Raw genomic sequence first — 13,320 nt, forward strand, 5'->3', positions numbered from 1 at the left:
TAAATTATTAAAGGAGTTTAATTTGTTATTTTATAATATTTTAAATATTTTGTTTAGTTTGATGTATGACTGTTTGTTATAATTTATCTTGCATGTCCTTGTTATATTTTGTTGTTTTTGGAAATTAAACCCTTAACGGGCCTTGCCGCCTTGGCCCATTTACAAGCTACAAGTGTAGGTGATACCAAATCCTTTTTTCTGCAATTAAATTAGTTATTTACATTCTGAAAACAGTGAGGGCTACACAGACTCCTACAGGAGACTTGGGCAAGTTGTCTGTTCAATCTCTACTCCACTTAATAATCTCAAATAAGTAACAGGAATCAACCCCAAATGCTTTGACATAAAACTAGTCAACCACACCAAACAAAAGGTTGAAGGACATGAAATGTTTAATTTGCTCAGGAAAACGCCAATTATATATATACTTGCAGATTTACACATTTTAAAAATATTTTTATTAAAATTACAACTAGGGTTTTCAGTAACGTTTTCATGAAACCTTTTTATGTACTCTTTAAATAGAAATCCTCAAAATAGAGGCGTGCAATATTAATCAGAGAATTAACAAAAATATTAAGAACATGTGGTTTCATCCATGATTTTCTGTTATTTACTATGGTTTTATTGACCCTAAGCAGATCATAGATCAGCACTCTAGCACTATACTGAAAAGTTTAAAAATGTGACCTGATTTTTTAATCCACCAGTCCTAAATATCAACATGTTGAGCTAGGGACATGTACACAGGTTAATTAATTATGCATTCCCAAAAATAGGAAAACATACATCCTTAAACAGGAATTTACAATATTTATTTGGAGATATAGTTAATAGTTAATAAGATTTATATTAATATAATATTATTCAGGAAAAAACAACAAACATTGAGACGGTGATATTTATAGTTAAACATGAAATATTAACATTAGTTATTATTAATAATATATATTGTTATTAAATACAGGTAATATTAGAAATATATTAATATCTAGTGTAACCCGGAAACCCATCTGTATTCTGCAGCTCCGGTTCCGCCTGCTGTTTGCAGAACTGGCGCGAAATCGGTTCTGTTGTGATCCGCGGAGATTTATTTTTCTCTATTTTAAGTCTTTTTACGGTTAAAGGCTGTCAGAAACAGGTAAGTAGAGCTTTAGGGTCGCTGTTATTCTCTTTTAGTAGTTCGGCGGTGAGTGCGAGGCTGCTGTCGAAGCTAAACATTTGCTTCACTGTTCGCTTTGTCGAACTCTCTGGTCCACCTTAAATGATCCAGCAGTTTCCTATGGGCGCACGTGTTGGCTCCAGAGTGTAACCAACGCAGCAGTTAAGGTGGAACAGAGAGTTCGACATTTCGAGAGATCGAAGAGCAAGCAGCTGTATTCTGCTTTTAAGTGGTGGGTAACCCAGGTCCAGAAAGATAAATCCATCCCAGGGTTATGTACTAACTGGCTGGGCGGCTCTGCTGCAGCTGAACTATACACAGAGCCTTCCAGGTAGTCCGTTTAAAACCCTGGGCCAGTTGTTCAAAAAATGTAATCCGGATCAAAATTATCCAGATTTGGTAATCACATTTTTTGCTATCCAGGATCAGGTGATCTGTCTTACTTTTAAGTCAGTTTTTCAAAGCAATATTGGATTGGATCAACCTGATCCAGAAACACAGTTTTCAGGATTACCTAATCCGGATTACCAGCTATGTAAAAAACAGATAGAAGAACCAACAGGGGTTGATGACTCCTTTTCTTGCAGTAACAAGATACTGCTTATTGCAAAACAATACGAGCAATTGAGCATTCTGCAGAGACGCTTTGCATGCCTTAACTATTTGCGAGTCGAACCACAGGGAGCATGCAACATAACACTTGCATGTATTGTCCTGCCCAATGTTGCTACCAGACGCAATGTCCCTCTCTGTGATGTTCATGATGCACCTGAGCCTGTTGAAGAACCAGAACAAACTCTGGTGTTCTTTTCAATTGTTCGAAATTATTTTTGACAGCTTCATATCTGATAAATGTTTCTTTGACATTAATATACAGTGATGAATGACAGTGACGTAGATGAAAAAATGAATATATTATTTTTGTTTGTTATTGAAATCTTTTGGGGGGTTTATTTAATGGGGTCAAGATTGTTTTTATTTTTACGTTACTATAGTAAAAGGCTTAATTGGTAGCCAATGTCTACTTTATTACTGTAACGGTTAAACAGGTCAAGTGCAAAATAGAAGTAAATGTATATACACTAAATTGTACAAATGTATTTTTTTTTTACTTTAAAACTTTGATTTTAAAGTTTTACCACATTTACTTCCTGAAATCCCCCTTGAAATCCTACCCCTTGTTGGGATCAGGGTAATCCTGTTTTTTTGGATCAAAGTTATCCAAATCCTACTGAAAAGTTTTGAACAACAGAAACTGAAGGTTTGATCCATTTACAAACTAGGATTGGATTACGTGATCTGATCCGATTTCAGAATGCTTCTTTCCCTTTTGAACAACCCGTTTTCCAGATTTGATCCAATCCGATAACCAAAATCCGATCAGATTTCCTCTGAACAACTGGCCCCCTGGGATGGATTTTTACTTTCTGGACTTGGGTTACCAACCTCTAATATCGACAGCAGTTTTACAGATAGTCGTATAAAATCTTATTTTACCAGGTTTATCGTCCCCTAACGTGCAGCTTTAACTTGTCTTTCTTTCTTTTCCAGAATCATGAGCAAGCGTAAGTCGAAAGACGCCAGTTTGCCTGTTGGTGAATGCGTATCTCAGGTTAGTCCAGCCAAGATGACTAGTTAAAAAATGTATTGTTTTTTTTTTTGCTTTAATATCAGTGTTTTGTCGAGTTGTGCTACCTTGTCAAACGGTGCTACTAGTAGTATTTATTTTTTGAAAAGGTAAAAATACAGCAGAAGCCTATGTAGGATATGTGGATAGGCTAAATCACTGTATCAGAAAAAGTTAAGGTCATACGTGACTAGACACCATATATCTTTAAAAGAGTTTTATAGTTAATAAAAAAATAACTTTAGGTTGCTGTTTTGTAACTGCTATTTACAGATAGAAGAAAATTAATCATAATAAAACATATTTAGGGATGTCCCCAGGGAACGAGTAGATCACATAATTTTCTAAGGATCAGAATCAGGTGGAAAAGATCCAGATCACTGATGTATCATATTTCTATGAGCAGATGTACCTTTAAGGCAGCGTGAGTGGCAGTGACCTGAAATCTCTTAATTTAAATATTTTATTTACATTGAAATACTCATTATTTAACAAATAAGGAAATCTGGAAGGCCAAATGTTTACATATTCATGCACTGTTTAATATTTGAACTGTTTGGAACTATCCTGAGCTTGTTAATGGTATAAAAATAGAGATTTACTTGCATGGACAAAGCTATGCCCCATATTGCTAGCATTGTAAGCCTGTTGGGAGCATCAGTTAACAGCGCTAACTGATGGGGATGAATGAAGGTGGGCTATTCAACAAACGTTTGTACGCATTACCATGTTTCACTACAACCCAGGTCCATTTCAAAGCGATTGTCTCCTGTAATGCATAGTGCAGTGATTTTTATAAATTGATGTGCATTATCCAATTATACAGGATTACAGAACTTATAGATTTCTACCTGATATTCAATTAGATGCTGCATAAGTGTTTTAAATGTATCTTAACATGTCCTATGCTGTTTGTTTCAAGTGACACATACATGGCTTTTTACTTATTACAGGTCCAAAGAATAATGAGGGAGCGATTTTGTCACCAGAAGCTTCCTGACAAACCTTATGGATTGGACTCGCAGTACAAGTGGGTTGTTTATGTGTTAAATTTAATAAATAAAATTGTGTTTGTAAGCTGTCATTAACAGAAGATGTGAGTGTGATCTTTTCTTTGTTTGCGTGTTGTATAAGTAAGAAGTTTTTGTGTGTGTCTTTTGGGGGTATTTAGGCACCTACTGGAGCTGTTGAGAAGAACAGCAGTTCATGGTGAAAGTAACTCCGTTCTCATCGTGGGCCCACGTGGAGCTGGTAAAACCATGGTACAATTCAAATTCAGGCTTTTCACTTCATCTTGGTTCATATAGGTGGCTGCTTCTGTTACTGTACAAACACAGCATGGGCACTATAATGGGGTAAAAGAAAATATTGGTGTTTTAAAATATTGTCGTGTTTTTGTAATTCTATATTGATTCTTTAAGTGCTCAATAAATTGCATGCAAATTTTGGTGGCAGGCACTAGTCATATTGTGTATAGTGCTTCCTACTATTCTGATTGCATAACAAGTAAACATTTCTTTAACTTATTGTTTTGTGTTTGGCCAAAAACAATTAGTTACTCTGATTTTGCTATTTATAGGTATATGTTTGAGTAAAATGAACATTGTTGTTTTATTCTATAAATTATTGTAACATTTTTCTGAAATTCCGAATACAAATATTGTCAATTAGAGCATTTATTTGCAGAAAATGAGAAATGGTTGAAATAAGAAAAAGGCTGCAGAGCGTTTAGATCTCAAATAATGCAAAGAAAACAAGTTTATATTTACAAAGCTTAAGAGTTCAGAAATCAATATTTGGTGGAATAACCCTGGTTTTTAATCACAGTTTTCATGCATCTTGGCATGTTCTCCACCTGTCTTACTCACTGCTTTTGGATAACTTTATGACGCTCCTTGTGCAAAACTTCAAGCAGTTTAGCTTGATGGCTTGTGATCAATCTTCCTCTTGATTATATTATAGAGGTTTTAAAATTGGTAAAATCAGAAACTCATCATTTTTAAGTGGTCATCATTCTAAAGTTATTTTTTCTCCAGAGCTGTATATTGTGAGGCTCACCACAATTGATAAACAACATTGTGGAGGGAAAAATCTTTTGGTAAACTTTGTAGTTAGCTCACATCACTCCTGTGGAAACTCACTTTGGATGTGTGATGATGTTGCACCCATCTCAATTCTGATATATTGAATTGCATATTGATCAGGAGAATTGTTTTATTTTCTCATCCAGTTTTTGTTTAGTGTAGTAATGGGTTTCTGAGTGTTTCTCTTTGTGTGTCTGTGTAGCTTCTGCGCTGTGCTCTGAGAGAGCTGCTGGAACTGCAGGAGGTGAAGAAGAATGTTCTCCAGGTTCACCTGAGTGGTGAGTGTTGGTGCACGCACATAACTGCTCCATGGTTTTGAGTTATATAACGTGTATATATATATATATATATATATATATATATATATATATATATATATATACGTTGCTCCTGTATTCGTTCTGTTGACAGTGGTGTCTCTCCTGCAGGCCTGCTGCAGACTGATGACCGGATCGCTCTAAAAGAAATTACCCGCCAGCTCCACCTGGAGAACGTCGTAGGAGACAAAGTCTTTGTGAGTCTGCATGCGTGAACCACAGCAGAGCCAAATATTACAGTAGCTTGGATCTGAGCTTGGCACGTTTTGCTTCTAATATTTTTAGTGTAGTGGAGGGAAACCACCATCTAATGCTGCTTTGTTTTGCAGGGCAGCTTTGCTGAGAACCTGGTATTTCTTCTGGAGGCTCTTAAGAAGGGTTAGTACCACTTATCCAGCTTATTGTTTTAATAGAATTCTAATTTAATAAATGAATCACCACCATATACTTATAGCACTCTTATACATAACAAAATGAAAGGGAAAATGGCACACCTGTATACCCCAGCATGTAATGGGTGAGGCAACCTATCTTTCATGAAATATAATGTGGCTGCCAGCTTGAAATCCACCATATTTTGTTTCTGAAATAAAAGGTGACCCGCCACTTTTGACTAACCTTCTTATTGTAGTTAATAAATTATTAATAGAGGATTCTTGGTCATTTTAATACCTACATGAATCATATTTTTTTCTGAAATTAAAGGATGTCCTGCCAACTCCCTGATTTGTAGTTAATAAATAATTAATAGCATATACCGGATTATTTTAAGATGATGAGTACTATATATAGTTGTTGTATTACAGTAGATACAGATTTATGTCTAATGGGTACTAAATCATTTGTAGTAGCTGTAAGTCCTTTATATTAAATACAGGATCATTTTTAAAGCTGCTTCATGTAACCATGTATAGTAGGTATTGTATTCTAGTAGATACAGCTTTATTTATTGTAGGTACTGAATAATTACAGCAAATGTATCCTTTGTAGTGGATACTAAGTAGTTAATAATTTTTCTAGTAGTTACTGAATAATTTTGATAAATACAGAATCATGTAAGGTAATTATTGATGTATATAGAAGTAACAATTAATTCTAGTAGATAACAATAATTTCTTATTTAAAGTAAATACTGAATAATTTATAGTAAATACAGAAATATTTTAATATATACTAAATCATGTATAGTAGTTAATAAGTTTTAATAAATACTGAATCATTGCTAACTGTTACTACATAGCGTGTGGTAAATACCAAAGCATTTATACTAGAGACTGAATCACTTAAGCTAATGACAGTATGAACCATATTTATCTTGTTTTCTTTTCTATGAAGGTGATAAAAGCAGTAGTCGTCCGGTGTTCTTTATTCTGGACGAGTTTGATCTGTTTGCACATCATAAGAACCAGACCCTCCTCTATAACCTGCTGGATGTGTCCCAGTCAGCTCAGGCTCCTGTGGCTGTGGTGGGGCTCACCTGCAGACTGGTGGGTCTATCTCCTACAGACACAAGCGCACACACACACACACACACACACCTTTTACAATAATTGTTGGCAATATGCTGATGGCATACAAAAATTATTACAGTTATTATGAATTTTATTAAAAAAATTGCAATAAAACTGTATTGAAATATTGTATATTGTAACCCCTGTCTCAAGATGAATATTATATCCTTTCTTTTTTGATCATACTATGTGTTAGTGAAGAGATTGAACTCTTAATTTTTTTTGGAGGTGGCATTTAGTTTTCTTTTTAAAGAGTTTGACATGGCTAGGAATTATTGCTGGGCAGTATACCACTAGAGGTGCTGTGGAGCATTGTGTAGAACAGCACTGCTAAAAAAGCACACTGGCACAGCTCGCTAGCTAACGCTAGCCAGTTAGCATAACAAGCTAACACACTGGAAGCTCAGCTCTGTGGAGTCAAACGCTCATCTCGCTGAATCCTGGCTGGAGTGAAATGAGAACATAATTTTATCTGAGGAGCTCCTGTTGCTGTTGCTTGCAATATGATGTTTTTATCCAAGTAAAATAGAAAAACAACAGCAAATAGCAATTATTCACTCAGAAACGAGATGAATGGAATTGCGCAATCGATCCACAGCTCAGAAAAAAATGGGTTGTTTGTTATTAATTGTGTGTGTGTGTGTATTTGCATTTGCAGGACATGTTGGAGCTATTAGAAAAGCGAGTCAAGTCGCGGTTTTCCCACAGACAGATCCATCTGCTGAGTTCGATGACTTTCCCCCAGTATCAAGAGACATTCCGCTCTGAGCTCACCTTGCCGGACACGTTCCCCGACAGCAAGTTCTCCCAGGAATGGAACCTTAGTATTAAGGTACTTTACAATATTACACTCAATAAAATGTGGTATTGTTGAAATAGTTCCTGTGTGCCATTACATGATGGTGCCACCTAGTGTTCAAAATGGAAATTGAAGAAATTGATTAAAATTTTTGGGCTGTTTTGATTAAGCTGGTGCTAGACCTGTCATGATAATTACATTATCTATTTATTGTACAATAAATGAACATGACTAAAAGATTTTGCCAATCATGAAATGATTGATGTTCAATGAAAAAGTCATATCTCTAAACAGCAACATTACAAGAGTGAGATAAAAACCTTCAATAGAAGTCACTGTAAAAAGAGTTAATTTAAGGTAATTTTGGAGAATATCTATTTGCCTGTTTTATCATAAAATTTTTAAGACAGTGGAAGAGACAGTTTGTTTTTCTTTGACAGTGACTATAGACAAATGACAGCACCTTTATACATAGAGCTGAGTGCAGTAGGTGTAAAAAAAAAAGAATACTTCAGGTGAATATTTTTTTTTTAAATCGCAATATGTATCACAGAACAAAAACATTGCAATGTTATTCCCTCTCTTTCTCTTTTAGAAACTGTGTGAAGATAAGTCAGTGGAGGAGATTTTGCAGAAAAGTTTTAACTGCAGTAAAGATTTTCGCTCGCTGCACTTACTGCTTGTGAGTAGATCTATCCAGAGCATTCTTAAGCATCAGTGTGATATGATACAGTTCCTATCATACAGCTGCTGATAAACTCTATTTGTCTGTGTGTGCATTTTATTTCTCAGCTGCTGGCACTGAGTCGTGTGTCAGTGTCGAACCCAACTGTGCGAGCTGCAGACATACTGGAGGCCAATCGGATGAGCGCAGCTGACTCAAAAGCCAACATTCTCCATGGTGAGTGTTAAAGCTTTTAATTCTTAGCTTTACTTACTTAAGTAAGTACTTTCTTACTTACGTAGTTAATAAAACATTAAAGGCAGTGCAGTAGTCAAAAATAACACCTGTTTTTTTTTTTTTTTTCTCCAGGTTTGTCAATCCTGGAGTTATGTTTGATTATCGCTATGAAACATCTGAATGATATCTATGAAGGAGAGCCTTTTAACTTCCAGATGGTTCACAATGGTATGACTTTGTCTATTAAGGATACTGCTACTCCTAGTAGGTTCAGTGAGAATGCACCAAAGCTGCTATAATAATGGTAACAGGGTATGTCAGGACATTGATACAAGTAATGAAGGTCAAGGGGGGATATATTTGGTTTATGCTAGCATTCAGTGTAATTCACATACATTATATATTATTATATAGAAGTGTGTACTGTAATTTTTCGCACTATAAGACGCACTTCAAGTCCTTTAATTTACCCTAAATTGACAGTGCGTTTTATAATTCGGTGCGCCTTATGTATGAATTTTACCAGTCAGGTTGTAAGGAGCAGTAAATCCACTCTGCTGAATGGCAGAGTTATACAGGAGTTTTATTTTAGCTCTCCAGCACTAAGGCTGGAGCAGCATTAGCATTAGGTATTAACCGTGCTAAGCGCTAGCTCTTTCACTGATAAGAGGAGAGTATTATCAGCATGTAACCCCAGTTTCAACTGCTGGAGCAGCATTAGCATTAGCTGCTAACCCAAATAAAAAGTTTTCAGGAGAGAAATCTGTGTTTTTTCTTTTTCTTTTTTAGAATTACAGTTTTGTTTACTTAGCCTAGCTTCACTTCACTTAGTTACCCACCACTATCCAGCTGAGGAACTGCTGAATAAGAAGGAAATCATGAAGGCACCCCTGTTCCTTACTAGTGTCACCTAATGCACCTTATTTTGCTGTTTACTGTATTTACTTTTAATAGTTTTGCACTAAAGATGCTGCACTTTAATTTTGTGGTAGTTTTTCTTGTTCTATAATTTTTTTTTATTTACAGTCAGGGTCTTTCTTAGTTACAGTTTACAAAATAGAAGTTTTCTTTCTACTAAATGTATGAACTATTTTGTTGCAGTTGTATGTTGTTGAAAATAATTTGAAACAATTCAGCGTTTTCGTATCATATCGCCAAGAATATCGTTATTGCAAAAATTGTGATCTTATGTTAGGGCCATATTGCCTGTGTATGTGTGTGCTTAAGCCTACTTTCTTACAGTAAAGCAAAATAAGGTTTAAAAACTGATTTTTGGAAGAAAATGTGGAAAAATTAACAAGGAAACAAACGGCTGGAATTCGACAATGTAGATAGGAACCATTATATGAGAAATATAGAAGAAAATGAAATGGAAAATGGGTGAGGCTGTTCATACTGCAACCATCCTGCCGAGGCGCTACATTTCACTACTAGTCTGTGCTAAGACCAACAAAGTAGAAACCTCACAATTGTGTGATTCAATACAAATACCAAAATAACCTTCTATTTTTGACAGTATTTGGGAATCCTATTTTTATTATTGAAGTATTTACATGTATTGTATTATCTTGCGTTGCTTATGAGAAAATAGTGCCATTGTTTCTGCTCTCTGTTCATGTTTCAGGTGACATGTTTGTTTCTTCTTTCCTTCTTAGAGTTTAAGAAGTTTATTCAGAGGAAGTCTCACTCCATCCATAACTTTGAAAAGCCTGTGGTGATTAAGGTGAGACATAACAACCCACTCACATAGAGACTGAGACCCAGAACGTTCTTGAGTCAGACTCAAGACAGGCCACTAATACATCTTTTGTAGGGTTACGTACAGTTAACAATACCAGTCAAATTATTAATACTAATACCTCTTGCTTAGATGACAACTTTGCACATCTTGGCTGGAGTTTCTCAGTCAGCTTAATGAGGTAAAGTCACCTGGAATAGCTTTCAGTTAACAGCTGTGCTGAACTTGTACAGAGTTAATTACTTGATTTTCTTGTCCTCTTAATGCATTTGAGAACATCAGTTGTTAAGTTGTAAAAAGGAAGAGTTGTTGTGAATACAGTGAATAGCAAGAAATACTCTACTAATTTAATGAAAAAAAAAATAAATTAAGTAATGATGGTCAGTTAATTACAAAAAATTAAAAGAACAAATTTCCTCAAGTGGAGTCACAAAGACCACCATGAAAAACATTAGCACTAATCAGAACCGCCCCAGGAAAGGAAGACCTCTTTTACCTCTGTTGCAAAGGATGAGTTCATCAGAGTTACCAGCCTAAGAACCCCAGATTTGAGTCATGAAAATGCTTCATTTAAGTTTGTTCAACACGTTTAAGTTACATGATTCCTTATGTATATCCTTCCTTCTTAGTGTGGATGACTTCAGTATTAATTTACAATGTAGGGACAAAAAAAGTAAAAACATTAAATAAGAAGGTGTGTCCAAAGTTTTGACTGGTGCTGTATGTCCAGATGTCTGTGGACACCCCCTGTACAGAAGATTACAAGATGGCCCATAGCATAGCTTTGCTGCCATCTAGAGTTCAGACCCACACAGAGCAACATATTTCTGCTGTTGAGGTGAAGTGCTGCCTGTTGTATAGGTTTTTTATTAAAATATTAGATCAAGAATATAGACAGGATTACTAAATCACTTGACTGAGTGTGTGCATAAATTCAATTCTAGCCCTTTCTGGATGGGATTAGTTTCTTTAGGGGGTCCTGGGCTAATTTTCTCTTTTATGAGGGGGTCCTCTTTGATTTCATTCCCGTCCAAAAAGACCATGTACATGTTTTTCTCAGTCGTCCTCTGAGAAAATTACAGGCTGAATTATCTACTGTTTTTCACTGAACTCCGTAGTCATCCGATAATTTTATCCCCGTTTGGACTTCTGAGTTTCGTCTCCTCACGTTTAATAAAATGGCTACTGATATTTGTCCACTGTCACGCACAGCAATAACACTTTGGGCGCACGTTTCCACGGAGATCTACGTAAACACAACAATGAGTGGAAATGGAGGAGCTAATGAACTTGATTTCATGTGACCGAGAAAGCCTAAAAACTCACTGGTCCTCCTGTTTTTTCAATTGCAGTCCGGGTGCAAGAGTTTTATCACTAAGTAAAAGTGTGAACAATTTTTCACAGACGTCCCCCTGACAAAATCATCCCGTCCAGATAGGACTATAGTCTTCTAATTTGTCAAAACCAAGGTTTTTTCGTGATCATGATTGGCTATAGCTGGTAGTCCACATATCAGTGGGAAAGTTCAAGAAACTTAGTACAAATCGGAAGGATGACTGTAGATTTACACACGTCAGGATTGTCTGAACAATTGCAGATTCCAGGATCTTCACTTTGTACATATTGACATTGTATCCAATTTGCTGAGGTCTGCATAAAATGCAAAATTGCTAACTGTTAACCCCTTGCCTGAAAGAAAATGGTTCAGGTGGTCAAGAACAACCGGACAAGAGCTCACATGTCACAGGTCTACCATAAACTATAAGCTGCTGAAACACTAGTTCAGACTTGTCAGCTGAGCGTATGGTTCGAGTAAAAGCCCAGTGGGGGAAAGTTTATGGTCCTGTGACATAAAAGACAATTAGTGAAGTGTAGGTGTGGCCTGCAACTCTAGGCATACTGCACCAGCTGTTAAGCATGGTGGTGATAGCCTAATTTTCTGTGGCTATATTGGATGGATGAAATAAGGCCTGTGCCTGTGTGCGCCTGCTTGTCTTTGTGTGTGCCTGTGTGCGCATGTACCTGTGTCTGCGAGCATGCGTAACTGTGTCTGTCTGTGTGCATGCATGCCTGCCCCTATCTGTGTGCACCTGTGCATGTGTCTGCATAGGTGCCTGTTTGCCTGGGTGTGCCTGCCCTTTTCTGTGTACACATTTGTCTCTCTCTGCGCGTCTGTGTCTCTGCGCATCTGTGTCTCTGCGCGTCTGCATGTGTGAATAAAGGCAACACTTGGCTCTGAGCTGAGTTGGAGTGCTTTAACTCCAGGCTTTCAAATTCCAGTTTACTGATTTCATGCTCCAATGCACCTGAACTAACTGATCAGTTAATTATCCAGTTGATTCAGGTACATGGAGTAGACACACACACACACACACACACACACTTTGCAGCATCCTTCCAGGAACCTGACTATCCCAGGTTTAGCTGATGTGATAATGGTAATTATAGCATTATTACAGAGCATTATCTGTGTGTGTGTGTGTGTGTGTGTAATGTGCTATAGGCGTTTGAGCACCTGCTGCAGCTGGAGCTGATCCGGCCGGTGGATGGCGGAGTGTGTAAAGTGCAGAGAGAGTACCAGCTGATGCGGCTGATGTTGGATCACACTCAAGTCATGGAGGCCCTGCAGAGATACCCCCAGTGCCCCACCGATGTCAGGCAGTGGGCCGTTTCGTCCTTCGGTTGACCTGTGTATCTAGTTGAGCTTCACATATTGTAAACGATGTAAAGATATGTGTGTATGTAAAAAACGGGGTTGTTTAATGCAAGCCTATTTTTTCAATAGAAGAGGAAGAAGTATTTTGTACATATTAAAAAATTAATAGTAACAATATATTTGTTTTTGGACTCTTTTCAGCACTTCTAAAGGCACTGGCCTGAAATTAATAATTATGAATTTCTTAATCTGAATCACACAGTCAATTAGTCTCATTGTGTTTTCAAAGACCAGAAGTCCTTCATTCCATAAAACGTCTGCCAGATGTGGCAAAAATGTTGCAATATTTCTTAAGTAAGCTTTAGTTTTGGATAAGTGATGCTTTGCACAGTTTGTGTAATTTCTTACATCCCCTGTGTACCTGTAATTAAACAAACAAATAGAAAAAAATTATGAAAAAAAAGAACTAAAGTGCATTGAGATTTATGTGACAAAGAAAATAAAGAAAGCTAATCTGAATAATAA

General features: G+C 36.5%; 1 protein-coding gene across 1 annotated transcript; it reads left to right on the forward strand.

Moving 5' to 3' along the window:
* Positions 1–1,014: 1,014 nt before the first annotated feature.
* On the forward strand, positions 1,015–12,972 carry orc4 (origin recognition complex, subunit 4). Its single transcript, XM_022686551.2, has 14 exons — positions 1,015–1,141; positions 2,714–2,774; positions 3,743–3,819; positions 3,961–4,051; positions 5,076–5,151; positions 5,302–5,387; positions 5,520–5,568; positions 6,526–6,677; positions 7,360–7,533; positions 8,096–8,182; positions 8,293–8,401; positions 8,534–8,629; positions 10,057–10,124; positions 12,643–12,972. The coding sequence occupies exons 2-14, from the start codon at positions 2,718–2,720 to the stop codon at positions 12,823–12,825; spliced, it is 1,305 nt and encodes a 434-aa protein (XP_022542272.2). The 5' UTR covers positions 1,015–1,141; positions 2,714–2,717; the 3' UTR covers positions 12,826–12,972.
* Positions 12,973–13,320: the final 348 nt, after the last annotated feature.

Source organism: Astyanax mexicanus, chromosome 5 (genome assembly GCF_023375975.1).
Source record: "Astyanax mexicanus isolate ESR-SI-001 chromosome 5, AstMex3_surface, whole genome shotgun sequence".
Classification (NCBI taxonomy): Eukaryota; Metazoa; Chordata; class Actinopteri; order Characiformes; family Acestrorhamphidae; genus Astyanax; species Astyanax mexicanus.

Excerpts from the sequence above, each read along its gene's own strand:
- orc4 (XM_022686551.2), top strand. The coding sequence starts at position 2,718 with ATGAGCAAGCGTAAGTCGAAAGACGCCAGTTTGCCTGTTGGTGAATGC. Across the intron at positions 2,775-3,742 it reads TTGGTGAATGCGTATCTCAG|GTCCAAAGAATAATGAGGGA; the intron begins GTTAGTCCAGCC and ends TACTTATTACAG. Across the intron at positions 8,183-8,292 it reads GCTCGCTGCACTTACTGCTT|CTGCTGGCACTGAGTCGTGT; the intron begins GTGAGTAGATCT and ends TTTATTTCTCAG.